We start from the raw sequence: 17,453 nt of genomic DNA on the forward strand, positions 1-17,453 counted from the left end.
CGTTCGATATCACCTGTAATCAAAGCAGCACATTTAAAGTTTTTTAATGTTTACTTATTTTTGAGATAGAGAGCATGCATGAGGACACACATGAGTTGGGAAGGGACAGAGACTGAGGGAGACAGAGGATCCCAAGCAGGCTCTGCCCTGACTGCAGAAAGCTGGATGCAGGGCTGGAACTCACAAACTGTGAGATCATGACCTGAGCAGAAGTCAGATGCCTAACTGATTGAGCCACCAGGAAACCCCCTCCCCAAAGCAGCACATTTTAAAAGACTTGTGTATGTGTGTGTTTACAACCCTTGCAAACAGCTAGAATCCATTACTGATAAGGGGTAAAGAAATTGCAGGAGTTGAATCAATTCCACTCTGAAGCCACAGAGCTCCCCATAACCTTTCCCCTAAGAAGCCTGCTTCCTGAAAGTGGAGGCAGTGTTAGGTGGGGGCTATTTTGCACAAATTAGTCCTAGCATGGTAATGGGTAATGGAAAAACCCAGCTCATGCAGAACACCTGTGCAGGCCTCAGAGAGAAAGGAGACAGCTGGCTTGGTGGCAGGATGCCTTCCAATAGTCAAGATGCCAAGGACCCTGGCTGTACTCTGGTGAATCACAATGCCAACAGAATAAATAAGCAGTCACCTCAGGTTTCATGTTGGAACACCCACCCATGTGCAGGGAGGAAGGCTCCACTCCAAAAAGAAAATGCACCATAGGTGGTACCCAGGGGCCAAACCACCAACTTCAAAGTGAGAGCCCCAGAGGGAAGCATTGGTATTACCTGTGAGCTTATTAGAAATGCAAATTCGTGGGCCTGTGCTTAGGGGCCTGACTGTGGCCATAAAATCATAAAAGGGCTAGTAGATTCCAAATGATAGAAGCAAAGGAAAAAATAAGACCACTAGCATCAGCCTTTTACCCACCTCTCACATCAAGACATGAATCTTTTATGTATTTGCTTAATTTTAAGTCAGCAAAGTTCTTTATAGCATTGGACAAAAAGGAAATTCAGTTCTTTACCAGAATGGCACTACAAACTCACTTTTGCATCATAATAATCAGAGCACTACCCATCAAGACACAGGAAAAAAAGAATGCAGAGATTTATGCATACTTGCTTCTCTTGAACTTTAGCAGCAGAAGCAGGACTGTTCTCACAATGCTCCTGAAAATAGTTACACAATACGATGTTCAGGAGTCTGGGGACCTGATGCATGGGTCTTCAAGAACTCCTCAAGTTGATTCATCTTCTCAGCTGGATAAGGAAAAATGCTCACTGTTCCAAAGTACTCAGCATTGAGGGGAGTGGGGGGAGGGGAGGGGAAGTGCTAGCAGCATCACTTCTCAGATGGAGACTCTGAACCTGAGATCTGGACACAGTGGTAAAACCAAGCTGAGGATGCGTGCGCAGTGACGGGCTTGAATGTGTCAGATTTGCTTTCCCAAGGTCCTATTTGCACTCCTCTCACAAAGGGATGCCCAGAAAACTGGATGCATGCAGAACACTGGAGTTAAGAAACTGCAAAAGGTTTTGCTATGGTAATAAAGGCTGGAAGAAAGGCAGGTACCGCCAGGTGGTTAACCAGTGGCTCCCTCCACTTGCAGGTTTTCAGAGACGCTCACCTCGGGCACGATGTTTCCGGTGCCAGTTTGCCAGGCTCAGGAGCACACTCTTCACCCGATTCTGTACACGGGGCCGTCCGAAGATGGTGATTTCAACTAAGTCCCCAGAGTTAACTATGTCCACCGTCAGCAGGACTTGGCTCATCCACTCTATTTCTGGAATGATGGCTCTGTCTGGGCCTAAACAGGAAAAGAGAGACTGAGGGGAAACATGGTCGAACGACGGTCAGTGGGAGCTAGATTTGAAGGCCAGGAGAGGAAAGCGCAGGAAGGTGGGCATCTTGGTGTCAAATGTGGCCTGCAAATCAGGCAGAGACTGTCCAGAGTTGCTCTGGGCTGTCGGACTGGAGGGGTTACAGCACCAGCACACCTAGGGTGGCTCACCAAAGATCGAGTCAGCCAGCCATGCCTCCAGGTAAAACACCAGTGGGTCTCTCAGTTCCTGCACAGGAAACCACCATGGCCGGGTGCGAATCCGAGGTGGTGGAAGTGGTAACTTCAGCAGCCTGCCCAGGGACTGGGCAGGCGTGCATTGGTCCCCCTGGGCCTCAGCAGCACCTGCATCGTCTGCCATGCTAGGTCCAGCAGCCCAGGAAGAGCAAGGTCCGAGCAAGGTCCAAGCAGCCCCCGCAGAACCCCAAGGAGGCGCGAATCCTGTGCTCCCTTTTAAGTTTCCCGGCCAACCCCGCCTCTTCCTGCGACCCCGCGCGCGCGGTTCCGGGTGAGCTCACCCAACTGACCGCCCCCCCCCGCCCCGGCGCCCCTGCTCGGTGGCTCTGAGAAGGCGGCCCCCGGATTTCCTGCTACTAGCATTTGAGTTCCAGCCCGCTCTCAGAAGCTGTCCTTGGTCATCGCCGCTGCGTAAGGTCTCACTTAGCCTTTAAGGCCCCTGCGCCGGCACATAGCTGATTAACAGTGCGGTTTGAATTGGCAGCCTCATTGCCTCAAATCACTTTCCGTGTCTAGGTTAAGGTTTCTATGTTACCTTCCAGGAGTAAGTAGGTAGGTAGATCAGGCCAAGGGCCGGCTCATTGAATCTACACTTACTTTCTTCTGCTCCCTGTTGTCTCCTGACTCTACGGTTGGTTACTGCTTCAAAATGATTCAAGCAAGTGTGTCCTGTTTTAAAATATAAATGTTAGAGGGGTGCCTGGGTAGCTCAGGTTAAGCCTCTGATTCTCGGTTTCCGCTCAGGTCATGATCTCACGGTTTTTTGAGTTCAAGCCCCATATCGGGCTCTGCGCTGACAGTGTGGAACCAGCTTGGGATTCTCTTTCTCTCTCTCTCTGTCTCTCCCTCTCTCTCCCTCTCTCTCCCTCTCGCTCTCCCTCTCTCTGCCCCTCCCCTGCTCTTGCTGTCTCTCAAAATAAACAAACTTAAAAAATAATAAGAATTTAAAAAAATAAAATATAAACGTTAGAGGTAGTCCTTCCAGAAAATGTAGCAACTATAAATCCCGTTTGATTCTAACATCCTAAAACAACTAGTATTGATGCACATTTCTTCCCAATATTCTTAATTATAGGTAAAAATTTAAATTATGAGAGATTTCACACATTCAAAAAGTTGTATAACAAATACCTATGTAACCCCCACCACTTCCCCCATTTAACAAGATGTTAACACCTTCCCACTTTTGCCTCACCTCTCTTCTTTAAAATAGATGTCACTTAGGGACACCTGGGTGGCTCAGGTCATGATCTCCAAGTTCATGGGTTCCAGCCTCATGTGGGGTTCTCTGCTGTCAGCACAGAGCCCATTTGGGATCATCTGTCCCCTTCTCTCTTTGCCCTTCCCCCACTGGTCCTCTCTTTCTCTCTCTCTCTCTAAAAATAAATAAACTTAAAAAAAAAAATTAAAGGGATACCTGGGTGGCTCAGTCGGATCTCATGGTTTTGGAGCCCTCACGGAGTTGGAGCTCTCAAGCTCCATGCTGACAACTCAGAGCCTGGAACCTGCTTGGGATTCTGTGTTTCCTTCTCTCTCTGCCTCTGTTCCACTCATGCTCTGTCTCTCTCTCTCTCAAAAATAAATAAACATTTACAAAAAAATTTAAACACTAAAAAAGGTTATAAAATAGGTATCACTTAAAGCATCTTTCCCTTCCCACAGGAAATCATTGTTCTGAAGCTGATATCTCATGCATGTTCTTATACTTTTTCTAATGCATTTCTAGAAATCTTGTTTGGTAGTTGTTCTAGAATAGATAGCATATTGTGCAAACTGTTTTGTTCTTAACAATTAGCTATGATGCGTTTGTTTTAAAAAAATCTTTTTAATGGAAAATTTTGATAATTTACAAAAGGGTGATAGTTTTAATGTCCTGAATTCCCTCATCCACATCATCTGGGCTACAACACTTATCAGATAATCTCTATGAGAGGAGATATTGACTCTAACTTTAGTGGATATTTTTACTTCTTCAATTTAATTTTAAAAATCAATATAGTATTTGCACATTGTAAAAGAAAACCTCTCAAGGATATAAAATAATATATGAAAGTTCTCCCTTTCAAAAAAATTTTTTTAATGTTTATTTATTTTTGAGAGACAGAGTGTGAGTGGGGGAGGGGCAGAGAGCGAGGGAAACACAGAATCCAAAGCAGGCTCCAGGATCTGAGCTGTCAGCACAGAGCTGGACGCAGGGCTTGAACCCACAGACCATGAGATCATGACCTGAGCTGAAGCTGGACACTTAACCGACTGAGCCATCCAGGCACCCCTAAAGTTCTCCCTTTTTTTTTTTTAAATGTTTTTACATTTATTTATTTTTTAGAAACAGAGTGAGACAAAGCATAAGCAGGGGAGGGGTAGAGAGAGAGGGAGACACAGAATCTGAAGCAGGCTCCAGGCTCTGAGCAAGAGGTCAGCACAGAGCCTGATGCGGGGCTCGAACCCACTAACTGTGAGATCATGACCTGAGCCGAAAGTCGGATGCTCAACCGGCTGAGCCACCCAGGGGCCCCTAAAGTTCTCCCTTTCAAGTATTCTCCCTCAATCTCTTACTAATCTTTTTTCAGTTGTGTGTATTGTGAATGTCTTCTAGTTTAAGTTGTTTTTTAATGTTGGGGCACCTGGGTGGCTCAGTTGGTTAAGCATCCGACTTCAGCTCAGGTCATGATCTCACGGTCTGTGTGTTACAGCCCCACGTTGGGCTCTTTGCTAACAGCTCAGAGCCTGGATCCTGCTTTGGATTCTGTGTCTCCCTCTCTCATTCTGTCTCTGTCTCTGTCTCTCTCTCAAAAATAAATAAACATTAAAAAAATTTTTTTAATTGTTTTTTCATGTTAAGGTGTCTTTTGATGAATAAAATGTTTAATTCTAATATAGTCAGACTTGTAAGTCTTTATAGTAAGTGCATTCCATGTCTTGCTTAAGAAATCCTTCCCTGCACTAAGGTCCAAAGATACTCAATATACTTTCTACTAAGAATGCTAAAGTTTCTATCTTAACATGTAAATCTTTGAATGATCTGGGGTTAATTTTTTAAACTTGGGCATAAGGGATGTAATTTCATCTTTTCATAAATTGATCATTTTTTTCTTCAGCAATTGTCTTAATGATACATTCAACTTGAGGCCACTTCAAATGATCTCCTTGAAAAATTTCAGATTCCTACATACAGTGTGAGTTAACCACAAGGCCGGTTTGTGATAATTATTAGGTCAAGACATACTTGAGGAAAGGCAAGGTCTAGACATGTTCCTTTGCCAATCACATCTAGATAGCAAAGTTTACTTCTGATTTAGTTTTATTTTGGAAGTATAGTCATTTGGGATCTTAGCTTTATGCAGAAACTCCATATTAAGTTTCCTACATTTAGCAAGTCTTGAGTTTTATTTGCTGACCTTATGCCAGCGTCAAACAGAGTTTTTTGGGATTTAGCAGAATCTGCCAATATGAATCATTCTATTACCTCCAAGGCTTCTTGATTTAACTTTGGTGCAAGGGGTCATGATTTGAATACTGCTCCAACATTTTCTAGCTCTGTGGCTGAATGCAGGTTAAGCTCTCTCCACCCCATAAAGTAAAAAAAAAAAAAAAAAAAAGACAAAAAAAAAAACCCACCAAGAAGACTTCAGCAGATCGCATGCTTTCATTTTCCTAGCTTAGCCCTGGAGGAACCAGTCTGGAGAGCTTTGGGTTCAGACAATAAGTATATGAGTGAATTGATTTTGTAAATTCTCATTGAGAAGCTTTGTTCTTCATAACCTCACTTCTTGCAATTTTCAGGTCTTAAGAAATCTCTACACAGTGAAAAATGGTACAAAGCCTAATGATGACGTAACACTGATTTTTTTGCATCAAATAATAATATCATAATGTATGTTACAGGAAAAATGATTAAAATGAAGAAAATAAACTAGTAAGGAGATGATACTCAACAAATCAGTCAGACTAGGAGCAATTATGCAGAAAAGGAATATAAAAAGGCCTAATAGTTGTGAATATAGGACATTTTTCTTTTTTTTTTTTTTTAGGACATTTTTCTAATGTTTAAGAGCATTTACAAACAGTAATTATACACTAGTTCTCTTGGATGGATGGTTGGATGGATGGATAAATACAGAGACATTATACCACACTACTAAATAATACTCAAAGTAAGAAATGAAAATCATCACTGATGGGCTATTTAGAATATAAGGATAATTTACAAAGTACATTTTTAAAACATTATGGGAAATGTACATTTTTAAATCCCCTCTAATATTTAATCCCCTCTTGTTTATCCTGTCTTCTCCTCCACAATATAGTTAACTATCATTCATTTTTGGATTATCCTTCCATTGAAACAAATGTGTATACAAGTATCTGGGAATTTTTGCTTTTACTGTTTTGTAATATTACATATATTTTATTGTACTCCTTTCCCACCAACTTTTTATTTTGAAAAAATGTAAACCTATGGGTATTAACAGATGTATGATATCTACCATTACAATATTAGACTAGGTTCCCCTTCCTTTTGTGTGTCATTTTCTTGTTCCGTCTCTGTCTGTGTCTTGGAACTTCTCTTTGTCCTTCAGTGTCCTGATGAAGTGCCTGTGTAATTTTCTTTTACCCATTACGTTGATCAGTGTGCCTTCTCCATCTGAAAACATAGGCTCTTACAATTCTGGGAACTTTTTTGAACTATTTCTTTGGCAATTTGCTCCTCAACATTTTCTCTATTATTTTCTGAAATCTCTGTTAATTGATTGCCACATTCTATGGTCGATCTAGATTCTTCCTATATTTTTCTTATATTTTCTTTCCTATTTGATAAGCCTCTTTTATTCTTTGGATATTCTTTTTATGATCTGTTATTTCATGAATTTAATGTCTTCTCTTATCTTTCAGAAGATACGAATGCCTTTTCAAGTTTTCTTCTGTTTACTACATTGTTTCTGTTTTCAGGTTTCTTTTTTCCTCTTTTATGTTAGAGATTTTCTGGGAACATTGCTCATTATATATGGCTGTTCCCATTTTATTTTATTTTTTTTACTGTTTATTTATTTTTGAGAGAGAGAGAGAGAGAGAGAGACAGTGTGAGTGGACGAGGGGCAGAGAGGGAGACACAGAATCTGAAGCAGGCTCCAGGTTCTGAGCTGTCAGCACAGCCCCGAACTCACCAACCTTGAGATCATGACCTGAGCTGAAGTCAAAGTCAGATACTTAACTGACTGAGCCACCCAGGCACACCGGTAAGTTTGTTTAAAAAGATAAGTCCAGGGGCACCTGGGTAGCTCAGTCGGTTAAGCATCTGACTTCAGCTCAGGTCATGATCTCGCAGTTTGTGAGTTCGAGCCCCACGTTGGGCTCTGTGCTGACAGCTCGGAGCCTGGAGCCGCTTTGGATTCTGTGTGTGTCTCTCTCTCTGCCCCTCCCTGTTCATGCTCTGCCTCTCTCTCTCAAAAATAAATAATAAAACATTAAAAAAATATTTAAAAAGGTAAGTCCATTTGTTCTTCCCCTCCCCTCCCCTCCCTTCCACAAAGCCTCCCAACCTTGACTCCTGAGCTTCTAAATTTCTAGGTGAATTGTTAGAGTCAGCACATCCTGAGTATGGACTAAGAACTGAGTTCTGCAAGTGGAAGTGCCTGGGGGAATTGAGTTGTATGCCAATCACGTGCCTATTTTAAATTTCATGCCACAAGTTTCTTATTCTAATATGACTGCTCTTCCCTCCTCTGTAGGGCAACTCAGACCTAAGGAGGCCAAGGAAGCCCTCAGAGAATGGCTCTTGAAGGAACTGAATCATATTGCCCATGCACCATGAAGACAATTGGCCCCACCTTGTGAGGTGGGCTGGGCCCTGGAAATTGGAGAAAAACAAGTATACTCAGATCCTCACCTTGCTTTGGCCTTCTTGTTTCTTGAGCAAATAGATTTATTTCAGAGCTCACCACTAATCTGAAGAGTTAAAATTTAAAAAGACAGTTCTGTGCTGATGGCCTTGTGGGAAAGTGTTTGGTTTCCCAAGAGGTTGAGAGTAAGAGTGAGAGAGATGGTAGAGTTGGCCTGTAGTCACCAGGACTCTGGTTTCATGGGCCTTCCTGATTTTAAACACAGGCTTGAAGTAGCTGGGGGTGGGGGTGTCACTCCTGGCCCCAGAATGAGTCTATGTTCACCTCCCCTCACAACATCCCACAGCAGTTGGTGGGCGTCTGAGGTGCCCTGAGGTGTGTCTGGGGTACAAGACCTTAGTGTAGAACCTTCATGTTGAGACCTCTTGGGGACTCTGGACTAACATGGCTAATTCCCTCAGTAGGGAATTTCTCCAGAGGCCCTGTAGTTGGAACCACAATTTAGAACCATGGCTCTGAGGGCATGGGTGCATGTTTAACTCCACGAAGAAGAGTGCCAGTTTCTCCTGCAGGACACCCTCGTCACTGGTGCCGAAAGACTGACATAAGCTCTAGTCCACATCCTTGTGGCTTCCACCTCATGCTTATTGGTTCTACTTTGTCCCTGCTCTCTCTGCTTTATATCATCTTCCCTTTCCTTCCAACTGTCTGCCCAGAGGTCTTCAAGTTGCAACAACTGCTGCAAAGCTAACAACCTTACAAAGACTAACCAGCTTCCACAATGGTGTCAGGTCAAATCCTGACAATGAAGGGGAAAATCTGTCATTACTAGCAGATGATATGATGTTGAGGGAAATAAATAAAACTATTAGTACTAATGAGAGCAAGTTTATCAGATACAAGAACAACATGCCAAAATCAATAGTGCACTAGTATACTAACGGACAATGATAAACAGAAAACAACAATTTAATACCTTTTTTTTTTTAACGTTTATTTATTTTTGAGACAGAGAGAGACAGAGCAAGAATGGGGGAGGGTCAGAGAGAGAGGGAGACACAGAATTGGAAACAGGCTCCAGGCTCTGAGCAGTCAGCACAGAGCCTGACGCGGGGCTCGAACTCATGGACCGCGAGATCATGACCTGAGCCGAAGTCGGACGCTTAACCGACTGAGCCACCCAGGCGCCCCCAGAAAACAACAATTTAAAGAAAATCTCAAATAATAAAAAACACAAAGTAATAAACCAAATAGAATAAAACTATAAAAGTTTTCTAGACCAAATAGAATAAAACTATAAAAGTTTACTGTAAGATATAAAAGAGGACCTAAATAAACAAAGGACTATACCATTCATTCATCAACCTAATGACTGTCCACAGCCAAATCCCAAATTCCAACAGATTAGTCACTTTGGAAGCTGACAAGGCACTAAGTCATTATGCTGGAAATTGATATATTGTGGGTAGAACCAAGTATTTACACCACATTTCTCGTAGAAACTCTTTTGGAATAATCAAGATAAGGAAAGCACCTTATTTAGAACTCAAGCCAGTGATAATAAAAAATAAAAGGTGGAATTAAAATATTACCATTTTGCAATCACTGATGGGATAATAGACCTAAGCAAATGATCATCAATGAACACAAAAACTATTAGATGAAAGGCAGGTGGAAAAATTCATAATAGGTGAATCAGGATGACAACACTTGAACCCACTGGTTAGTTTTCAGTATTAGAAGTGTATACATGCCTTCTGATATTCAACAGGAAGTAAAGACCACTGCAGATAAAGTCTTCCTTCCAAAAATAAAATTGAACCTGAAACTATTCAAGCTTCTTGCTCTAACTACCAGTTTTTAGGAAGCATGGAGATGGGTGAAATGAAGATACAATCAGCAAATGAAGCATGGAAAAATAACCTGGTTTTCTAGGTCATACACATGTAAAATTTAAAAAGACTGAAAGACATTAATCAAATGTGATCGGAAGGTCTTTCCAACATCTGGATTCAAATAAGTAACTGTAAAACTTGAACAGGATCTGGGCAGGATATATTAATAAGCTGCTGTTAATTTTATTAAACATGATGGCATTAAAGTTATGGATTCTCCTCTACCCTCTATCACCAGTCCTGACTTCTCCATGATCTTCCCTCTAAAGCTTAGTGTTCTGGAGCACCTGGGTGTCTCAGTTGGTTAAGCATCCTACTTCGGCCCAGCATGATCTCATGGTTCCTGAGTCTGAGCCCAGCATCTGGTTCTCTGTTGTCAGCGCAGAGCCCTCTTCAGATCCTCAGTCCCTCTCCCTCCTCCTCCCCCACTTGCATGAGAGAGAGAGAGAGAGAGCTCTCAAAAATAAGCATTAAAAAAATAATGTTTGGTGTTCTGATGATCCCATCCTCTACTTCTATTCTTGTCTTCACACTTGCTTCCTAAGAATTCTTATTGATTCCCAAATTTGACCAGGTTTCTAAACCTGATCTCCACCAAGAACCTCTCTCCTGATGCTACCAGATCCACCAACTATGAAGTCCTCAAGATATCAGAAATTCTACAGGTTCCAGTCTCAACTCGGTGTCTCATTCTTTCCATTTAACTTGCTTTCCAGAACAGATGACCAGCATAATAACCCTGAAGCATCTTCTTCAACTCCCTTTTACCAATCCCACATACCTGGTTGAATACTGAGGGACCTAACAACTTCTGTGGGAGGGTGCTCTTCACTAACTTCTAATAAAAAGGATATACTTTTTAAAGATATAATTTGTCACCTACAAAAATGTAGTTTGCAGCCTCTATGACTTAGTAGTTAAATGTCTGGGACTCCATCCTACAATAACTCACAAATAAAGCAACATGAACAAAGTTTTTTCATTTCAGCATTGTTTGCTATAGTGCCAGAGTTTTGAACAAAAAAAAAAAAAGAAAAGAAAATGATTAAAATTTGGGAACCAATTATCTAAATCACATAAACGTAATACAGTGCATTGCAAGCGTTAATACACACACACACACATACTAGAAAGAATGAACAGAATATCTTTGATGTACTGTTGACTAAAAAGACCAAGTTATAGATTCGAACAGCATGACCTCAATTTTGTATCAAGCCCTCAATAGCCGTGGCTGGTGCTTCTGGTACGGGACAGGGAAAGCTGCTGAGGCTGCAGACACAGACAGCCACGCAACAGTGGGGCCAAAGCCTAGGGTGCGAGTGAAGAGACGAGTCGATCCCAGGATTGGTGTTGCAGGTGCTAAGTCCAGGAGACTAGGTGCCTCGCGTCCAGCCCTCGCCACCCAGCCCTCGCGTCCAGCCCTGCCCGCCCCGCGGGCAGTGGCAACCTGCGCACAGGACCAAGTCTCACAGCGGCCACTTCTGTGCCTTCAGAGACCGACCCACCCGGGTCTACTTAGGACTGAAAGTAAAGAACATAACCAGAAAAAAAAAAGAGACAGAGAAAGTCCCTCCCCACTCGGCGGATGCGACTCTCCCTTACCTTCTGACTACGAAGGAAGCGCGTAAAGAGCAGCGGATCGCGAGGTCCCTAGTTGCTAGCATTGGGTGGCCCCGCCCCCACATGCCCTGCGGTCCAATGAGCGACCAGGGGCGGGGCTCAGCGACACGTCCGAAATTTGGCCGCTCACTATTTTTCTGGTCTTGGCTGTGCACTCCCTAGGTGAGTTGAGCTTTGGTTTCTCTTTGTGGCCTGATTATATCTGACTTTAATTCACGACTGCAAGTGGACCTGGGAACCTTAGGAAGTTCGGCGGTGGTCTTTTCCACCTGGAAGCAAGTCTGGCTAAAATGTGTTTTGGTGAGTGAGCACAGAAGTGATGCCCACGTGAGGCCCTGTCCCTCCTCCTCCCCAGGCCCGCCAGCACCCGGGACACCTGTCCGAGTCCCGCTCCTCCTCCCCCCCCCCCCCTCCACCCCAAGCTCCCCCAACTGCCCAGCAAGATTCGGAAACTTTCCACCCTTGGACCCATGTTCTCTTTTTTTCTTTTTTTTCAAAAAAATTTTAATGTTTATTTTTGACAGAGTGTGAGCGAGGGAGGAGCAGACAGAGGGAGACACAGAATCCAAGCAGGCTCCAGGCTCGAAGCTGTCAGCACAGAGCCTGATGCAGGGCTGGAAACCACAAACCCGGAGATAATCACCTGAGCCAAAGCGACTGAGCCGCACTACCCACGCCCAACCCCCAATGTTCTTCCCTCACACAGGCCTTAACTTTGAGCAAGTCCCAGCAAGTCCGAGCAATCGAGAGAAGTGACTGCAACTGGGCTGAGGCTTGTAAATTCCCACTTGGACCCAGATGAGGTTGCGGACCAGGGATCGCTGTTGCTCTGGGGCTGGGGACCGGGCCATATGGGTGAACCAAGTCCCCGATGGATGGCGCTCCTGAGGTGCTCGGGTGGAGCGTTGTTTCCTTCCCATCTCAAGCTGAATTGTGTACTGACGGGGAGGGGAGAATGATTAAGCCAGGGCCCACTTCTCCAACAAGTTCAGTAGACACAGTGCATGAGACCCATGACAATATTTTATTATTTTTTTATTTCTCTATTTATTTTGAGGGGGGCAGGGCAGAGAGAGAGAGAGAGAGAGAGAGAGAGAGAGAGAGAGAGAATCCCAAGCAGGCTCCATGCTATGAGCACAGAGTCCCACGAGGGGCTCTCTGATTCCACAAACCCTGAGATCATGACCTGAGCTGAAATCAAGAGTCTCCGCTTAACCAACTGAGCCACCTAGGGTGCCCCACCCATGACAATGTTTTAATTAAAAAATATTTTAATCAGTGGCACTTGGATGGCTCAGTTGGTTGAGCATCAGATTCTTGATCTCAGCTCAGGTCTTGATCTCAGGGTGGAAAGTTCAAGCCCCACACTGGATGTGGAGCCTACTCAAAATAAGAAGAAACCTCCCCCAAAATATTTTAATCAGTGGGGTGCCTGGGAGGCTCACTGGGTTAAGCATCATACTCTTTTTTTTTTTTTTTAATTTTTTTTTCAACGTTTTATTTATTTTTGGGACAGAGAGAGACAGAGCATGAACGGGGGAGGGGCAGAGAGAGAGGGAGACACAGAATTGGAAACAGGCTCCAGGCTCTGAGCCATCAGCCCAGAGCCTGACGCGGGGCTCGAACTCCCGGGCCGCGAGATCGTGACCTGGCTGAAGTCGGACGCTTAACCAACTGCGCCACCCAGGCGCCCCAAGCATCATACTCTTGATCTCAGCTCAGGTCATAATCTCACAGTTCCTGAGATGGAGCCCTGAGTAGGGCTCTACCCTGACAGCTCAGGGCCTGCTTAGGATTTTCTCTCTCCCTCTCTCAAAATAAATAAAATAAACTTAAAAAAATATTTGATTCAGAAAAAAACATTATAAAAATGAGCCCTGTCTCATTATATTTGTTTTTATGTCAATGCCATGGTAAAGTACAATATTTATTTAATTAGTCTTTTTTAATGGAGCCCTTTAGGGCCCAAGAAGGCATAAGTGCTCAGGACCCATGAAAGTGATAATGCTTTTATCTAGTGATGTGGAATCCCAGAGGCCAAAGGACAGTGGCAAGGCTCTTTTGGGGGCCCAACTCAGATGTGCATCTAGAACTCCATTTTATGCTGCACTTCATGGAGCAAGCCCCAAAGCCAACCCAAATCCCGCAAGCTACAAAACTTAATGGTTGCTGAGGTGTCAAGGAAGGCTCAGATTAGAGGCCTGCTCCCAGCCCTGAATTTGAAGACCAACATGTTCTCATTTTCCACCTTCCCTTCCTTCTGTACTTGCCTATGTTATTATAGTCTGGAGTTTTTATTGGAACTATAAAAAATGCATTTCTTAACCTTTGGATTGACTGATAGGGAAGAAGAAACTTATCTTGTACTTAATTCTCTTTTTAAAATTGGACTTTCCTTGCTGGCATACTGACTTGAAATGGCTTGGGGCAAGTCAAGGTAAAGGTGAGCTCTATGACCCTTCCTACAGTCCCCTTCAAGCTACCTCTTTGCTGACAGAATTAACCTTTTCTTAGGTAACAGAGGAGAGAAAGGAAAAAGGAAAAAAGTAGCTCAGGGTGAGGAAGAAAAGTCTGCCTTGCTGATTACAAGGCCAAGAGGACAGGCACTGATAAAGCCAGCTGCAAAGTTAACAAGAAAGTGTTTCTCCCAAAGACACACTGCACCCATAAATTCATAAATTGTAATAATGATTTCCCCTTCCTCCTTTGACTTTTTAAAAAATATTTATTTATTTTTGAGAGGGAGACAGAGAGTGAGCTGGGCAGGAGCAGAGAGAGGGGGAGACACAGAATCCGAACCAGACTCCAGGCTCTGAGCTATCAACAGAGAGCCCCACGCGGGGCTCAAACTCACAAGCTGGGAGATCATGACCTGAGCCCAAGTCAGACACTTAACCCACTGAACCATTCAGGTGCCCCTCCCCTCCCTTCTTTGAATGACTACTGTGTTCTTACCAAATGAGAAACTTTGCTTTCCAAGATTATAGACTATCAGAAACTGCTGTTTGAAATTCTATCAGTAACAAGGAAACATTCCACTTTTGCCTGGAGGACCTAGTCACTTTGACAGAGAAGGAGTCTTGATTTACAAGTCAGTTGCAGAGTTTCAGTTAAAGGGCTACTGGAGAGGCACCTGGGTGGCCCAGTCAGGCGTCTGACTTCGGCTTAGGTCATGATCTCGCGGCTTGTGAGTTCGAGCCCCGAGTTGAGCTTTGTGCTGTCCAGGCTCCGAGCCTGGAGCCTGCTTTGGATTCTGTGTCTCCTTCTCTCTCTGCCCCTCCCCCACTTGTGCTCTGTCTCTCTCTGCCTATCAAAAATAAATAAAATGAATGGAAACAGCTACTGGATACAGCATTCTAAATGTATCTCAGTTTTGCAGTTTGCAAGGAAATAGGACCCCACTTCACAGTTAAGATCTGATGTTCATCTTACACCCACAATCCAAAGCAACATTTTTATTTATGTAAAGTTTACCTACACTTCATTCTTCCCCAAATCCTGTAAAAAGAAAAAAGTTTTTTGTTGGTGAGATGCTCCATGGTTTTCTGTTATGCATTGTCCTTCGTTAGAATGAGTCCATAAATTGGGGCGCCTGGGTGGCTCAGTCGATTAAGCGGCTGACTTCGGCTCAGGTCATGATCTTGCAGTCTGTGAGTTGGAGCCCCTCATCGGGCTCTGTGCTGACAGCTCAGAGCCTGGAGTCTGTTTCAGATTCTGTGTCTCCCCCTCTCTGACCCTCCCCTGTTCATGCTCTGTCTCAAAAATAAATAAACGTTAAAAAAAAATTTTTTTTTTTTAAAAGAATGAGTCCATAAAACTGGCTTTGTCAAACTACAGGCTTGTCCCCAGTAGTCTTATACTGACTAGTATTTGGGCTAGGACAATTTGGAGGAGGGTCTGCTGAGGTTTGCTTGTGAACCTCACTGCCACAGACCAAACTCTCCCCTCCACTCAGTAATAATGTATACCTCCAAAACCAAGGCCCCTGTGTTTTACTCACTGAGGACTCTGTCTCCAACTGTATGTTTGTTTCATTTCTTCCTGATTCTGGACTTGATCATCTATCTATTTGGCACTTTTTTTTTAACGTTTATATATTTTTGAGAGAGAGAGAAAGAGAGAGAGAGAGAGAGCGCAGGGGAGGAGCAGAGAGAGAGGGAAACAGAATCTGAAGCAGCTCCAGGCTCTGAGTTGTCAGCACAGAGGCCAACACGGGGCTCGAACTCACAAACTTCGAGATCATGACCTGAGCTGAAGTCAGATGCTCAACCGACTGAGCCACCCAGGTGCCCCTATTTGGCACTTTGATATCAAATTTTTTATTTATCTAGTGAGATTTGGGGCATGCTCTGGTGAAATACGGTTTTCAACTTTATCTCCCCTCAATGTGCTTTGCTACCATCTTGTATGTTGTCTGTATTTCTTCAGTCTTGTCTGTGCATGAGAAATTCATTTGGGAAAGAGCCTCTGTGTGTGTTCTGCCTCCTAGAAGCATGCTCATTTCTTCAGCCAGCAGTTGGGGTGGCCATTCCAGGACTCAAGTGGGGTAAGTGAGATGCCTAGGATGCAGAATTTAAGTAGGTAGTCATCTCAGGGGCATGTAAGTGCAGTGACAATGTAGTTTCTTCCTAACTGATCAAATTAAAATTTCCCCAAGAGAGAGAGAAAGAAAGGAAGAGTGTGAGTAACTTCAGATACATATGAAGTTATCATTGAAAAAGCCCAATTTTGTGTTGTACTTTGTTCATCGGCAACAATCATAGTATATTTTATGATGTAAATCAAAAGGTCCTGGAGGTCCGTCAATATCCTTTTTGTTCATAATATGTTCTTTGACTACAATCTTATGATTATGTTTTACCATTAGAATTCCATTTTCTTCCATTCTGCTATTGCTGATTAACATAACGCATTTTCCAGATATATTTAGCCTTATTCTCCTGGCAGAGATAAATTGATTAGTCTTAAACTAGCCCTGATGAAAAAATTTAAAGGCATATCCAAAAAAGTTTCTAGTGAAGTCCTCTTTGCTGATAATATAATCCATTAAAAACTGTAAAGATGGAACAGGACCTGGAACCAAACCCTCAAGACCCCTTTAAGCACCTCCAAATAGTTTTTATTGTGTTTTCCCCAGCAGCAGGATTTAATGCTTAGTCATTACATGTCTATTTTCAGGATAGACCAAAGCTTTTCCCAAAAAAGTGTTGGGGTGGTGGCATGTGGAGATGTTTGATTTTGTGTTTCCTGCCTAGGAAATTCTGAGTTCTACCTCCAGTGATAGAGACACCAGAACCATTATGAAGGAGCTTTGTAAGATATTACATCTTCCTCATGATCTCCCTGTCCATCCCACCTTCATTCTTCAGGTATGATAGAAAGGATAAACAGAACATTCAAACACCTATGTTAGCCAAACTTTCAGAGAATTCTAAATTTCTTCGATATAAATCATTACTGATAATGACAACTCCCTCAGGAGTGCATTATTTTCTCCCTATGAACTGATAACCAGGCTTTCCCATATGCCTGGACATACTGCTACTTATCTCAATGTCTCATATTTAGGCTAACATTAGCTAAATATTACATATTGACGCTAACATAGTTAAATATTACAAGTACATACTGTCACACTCAGTTGGTACCAGAAGCATTTCTACAACATCCTCTTCACAATTTAAATCATCTTTGGCCACCTGGGTGGCTCAGATGGTTAAGCATCTGACACTTGATTTTGGCTCAGGTCATGACTTCATGATTCGTGGGATGGAGCCTGCTTTGTGCTGATCTGGCTTTGTGTTGAGAGCGTGGAGCCTGCTTGGGATATTTTTTCCCCCCCTCTCTCTGCCCCTTCCCCACTTGGGCTTGTGTACTCTCTCTCACTCAAAATAAATAAATAAACATTTAAAAAGTAACTTAAAAAGCAATAATCCTGCAGGAGCAGATGATGGCATGTAGGTGACCCTTTCATCTAAAAAGGCTAGATGTGGTGACACTGATACCAGTTCTTTGACACATTGT

General features: G+C 43.2%; 1 protein-coding gene and 1 long non-coding RNA gene across 2 annotated transcripts; one reads left to right on the forward strand and one right to left on the reverse strand.

The window, feature by feature from the left end:
- Positions 1-961: 961 nt before the first annotated feature.
- On the reverse strand, positions 962-2,260 carry OOEP (oocyte expressed protein). Its single transcript, NM_001077245.1, is given in 3 exon segments — positions 962-1,253; positions 1,622-1,801; positions 2,006-2,260. Coding segments are annotated over 3 exon segments (450 nt in total). The 5' UTR covers positions 2,196-2,260; the 3' UTR covers positions 962-1,173.
- An 86-nt stretch (positions 2,261-2,346) lies between these two features.
- On the forward strand, positions 2,347-10,592 carry LOC109500186. The gene is made up of 3 exons (XR_002157827.3): positions 2,347-2,482; positions 7,801-7,907; positions 10,381-10,592. It is a non-coding gene; the product is annotated as an uncharacterized LOC109500186 (long non-coding RNA).
- The last annotated feature ends 6,861 nt before the right edge of the window (positions 10,593-17,453 follow it).

Source organism: Felis catus, chromosome B2, assembly GCF_018350175.1.
Source record: "Felis catus isolate Fca126 chromosome B2, F.catus_Fca126_mat1.0, whole genome shotgun sequence".
Lineage (NCBI taxonomy): Eukaryota > Metazoa > Chordata > Mammalia > Carnivora > Felidae > Felis > Felis catus.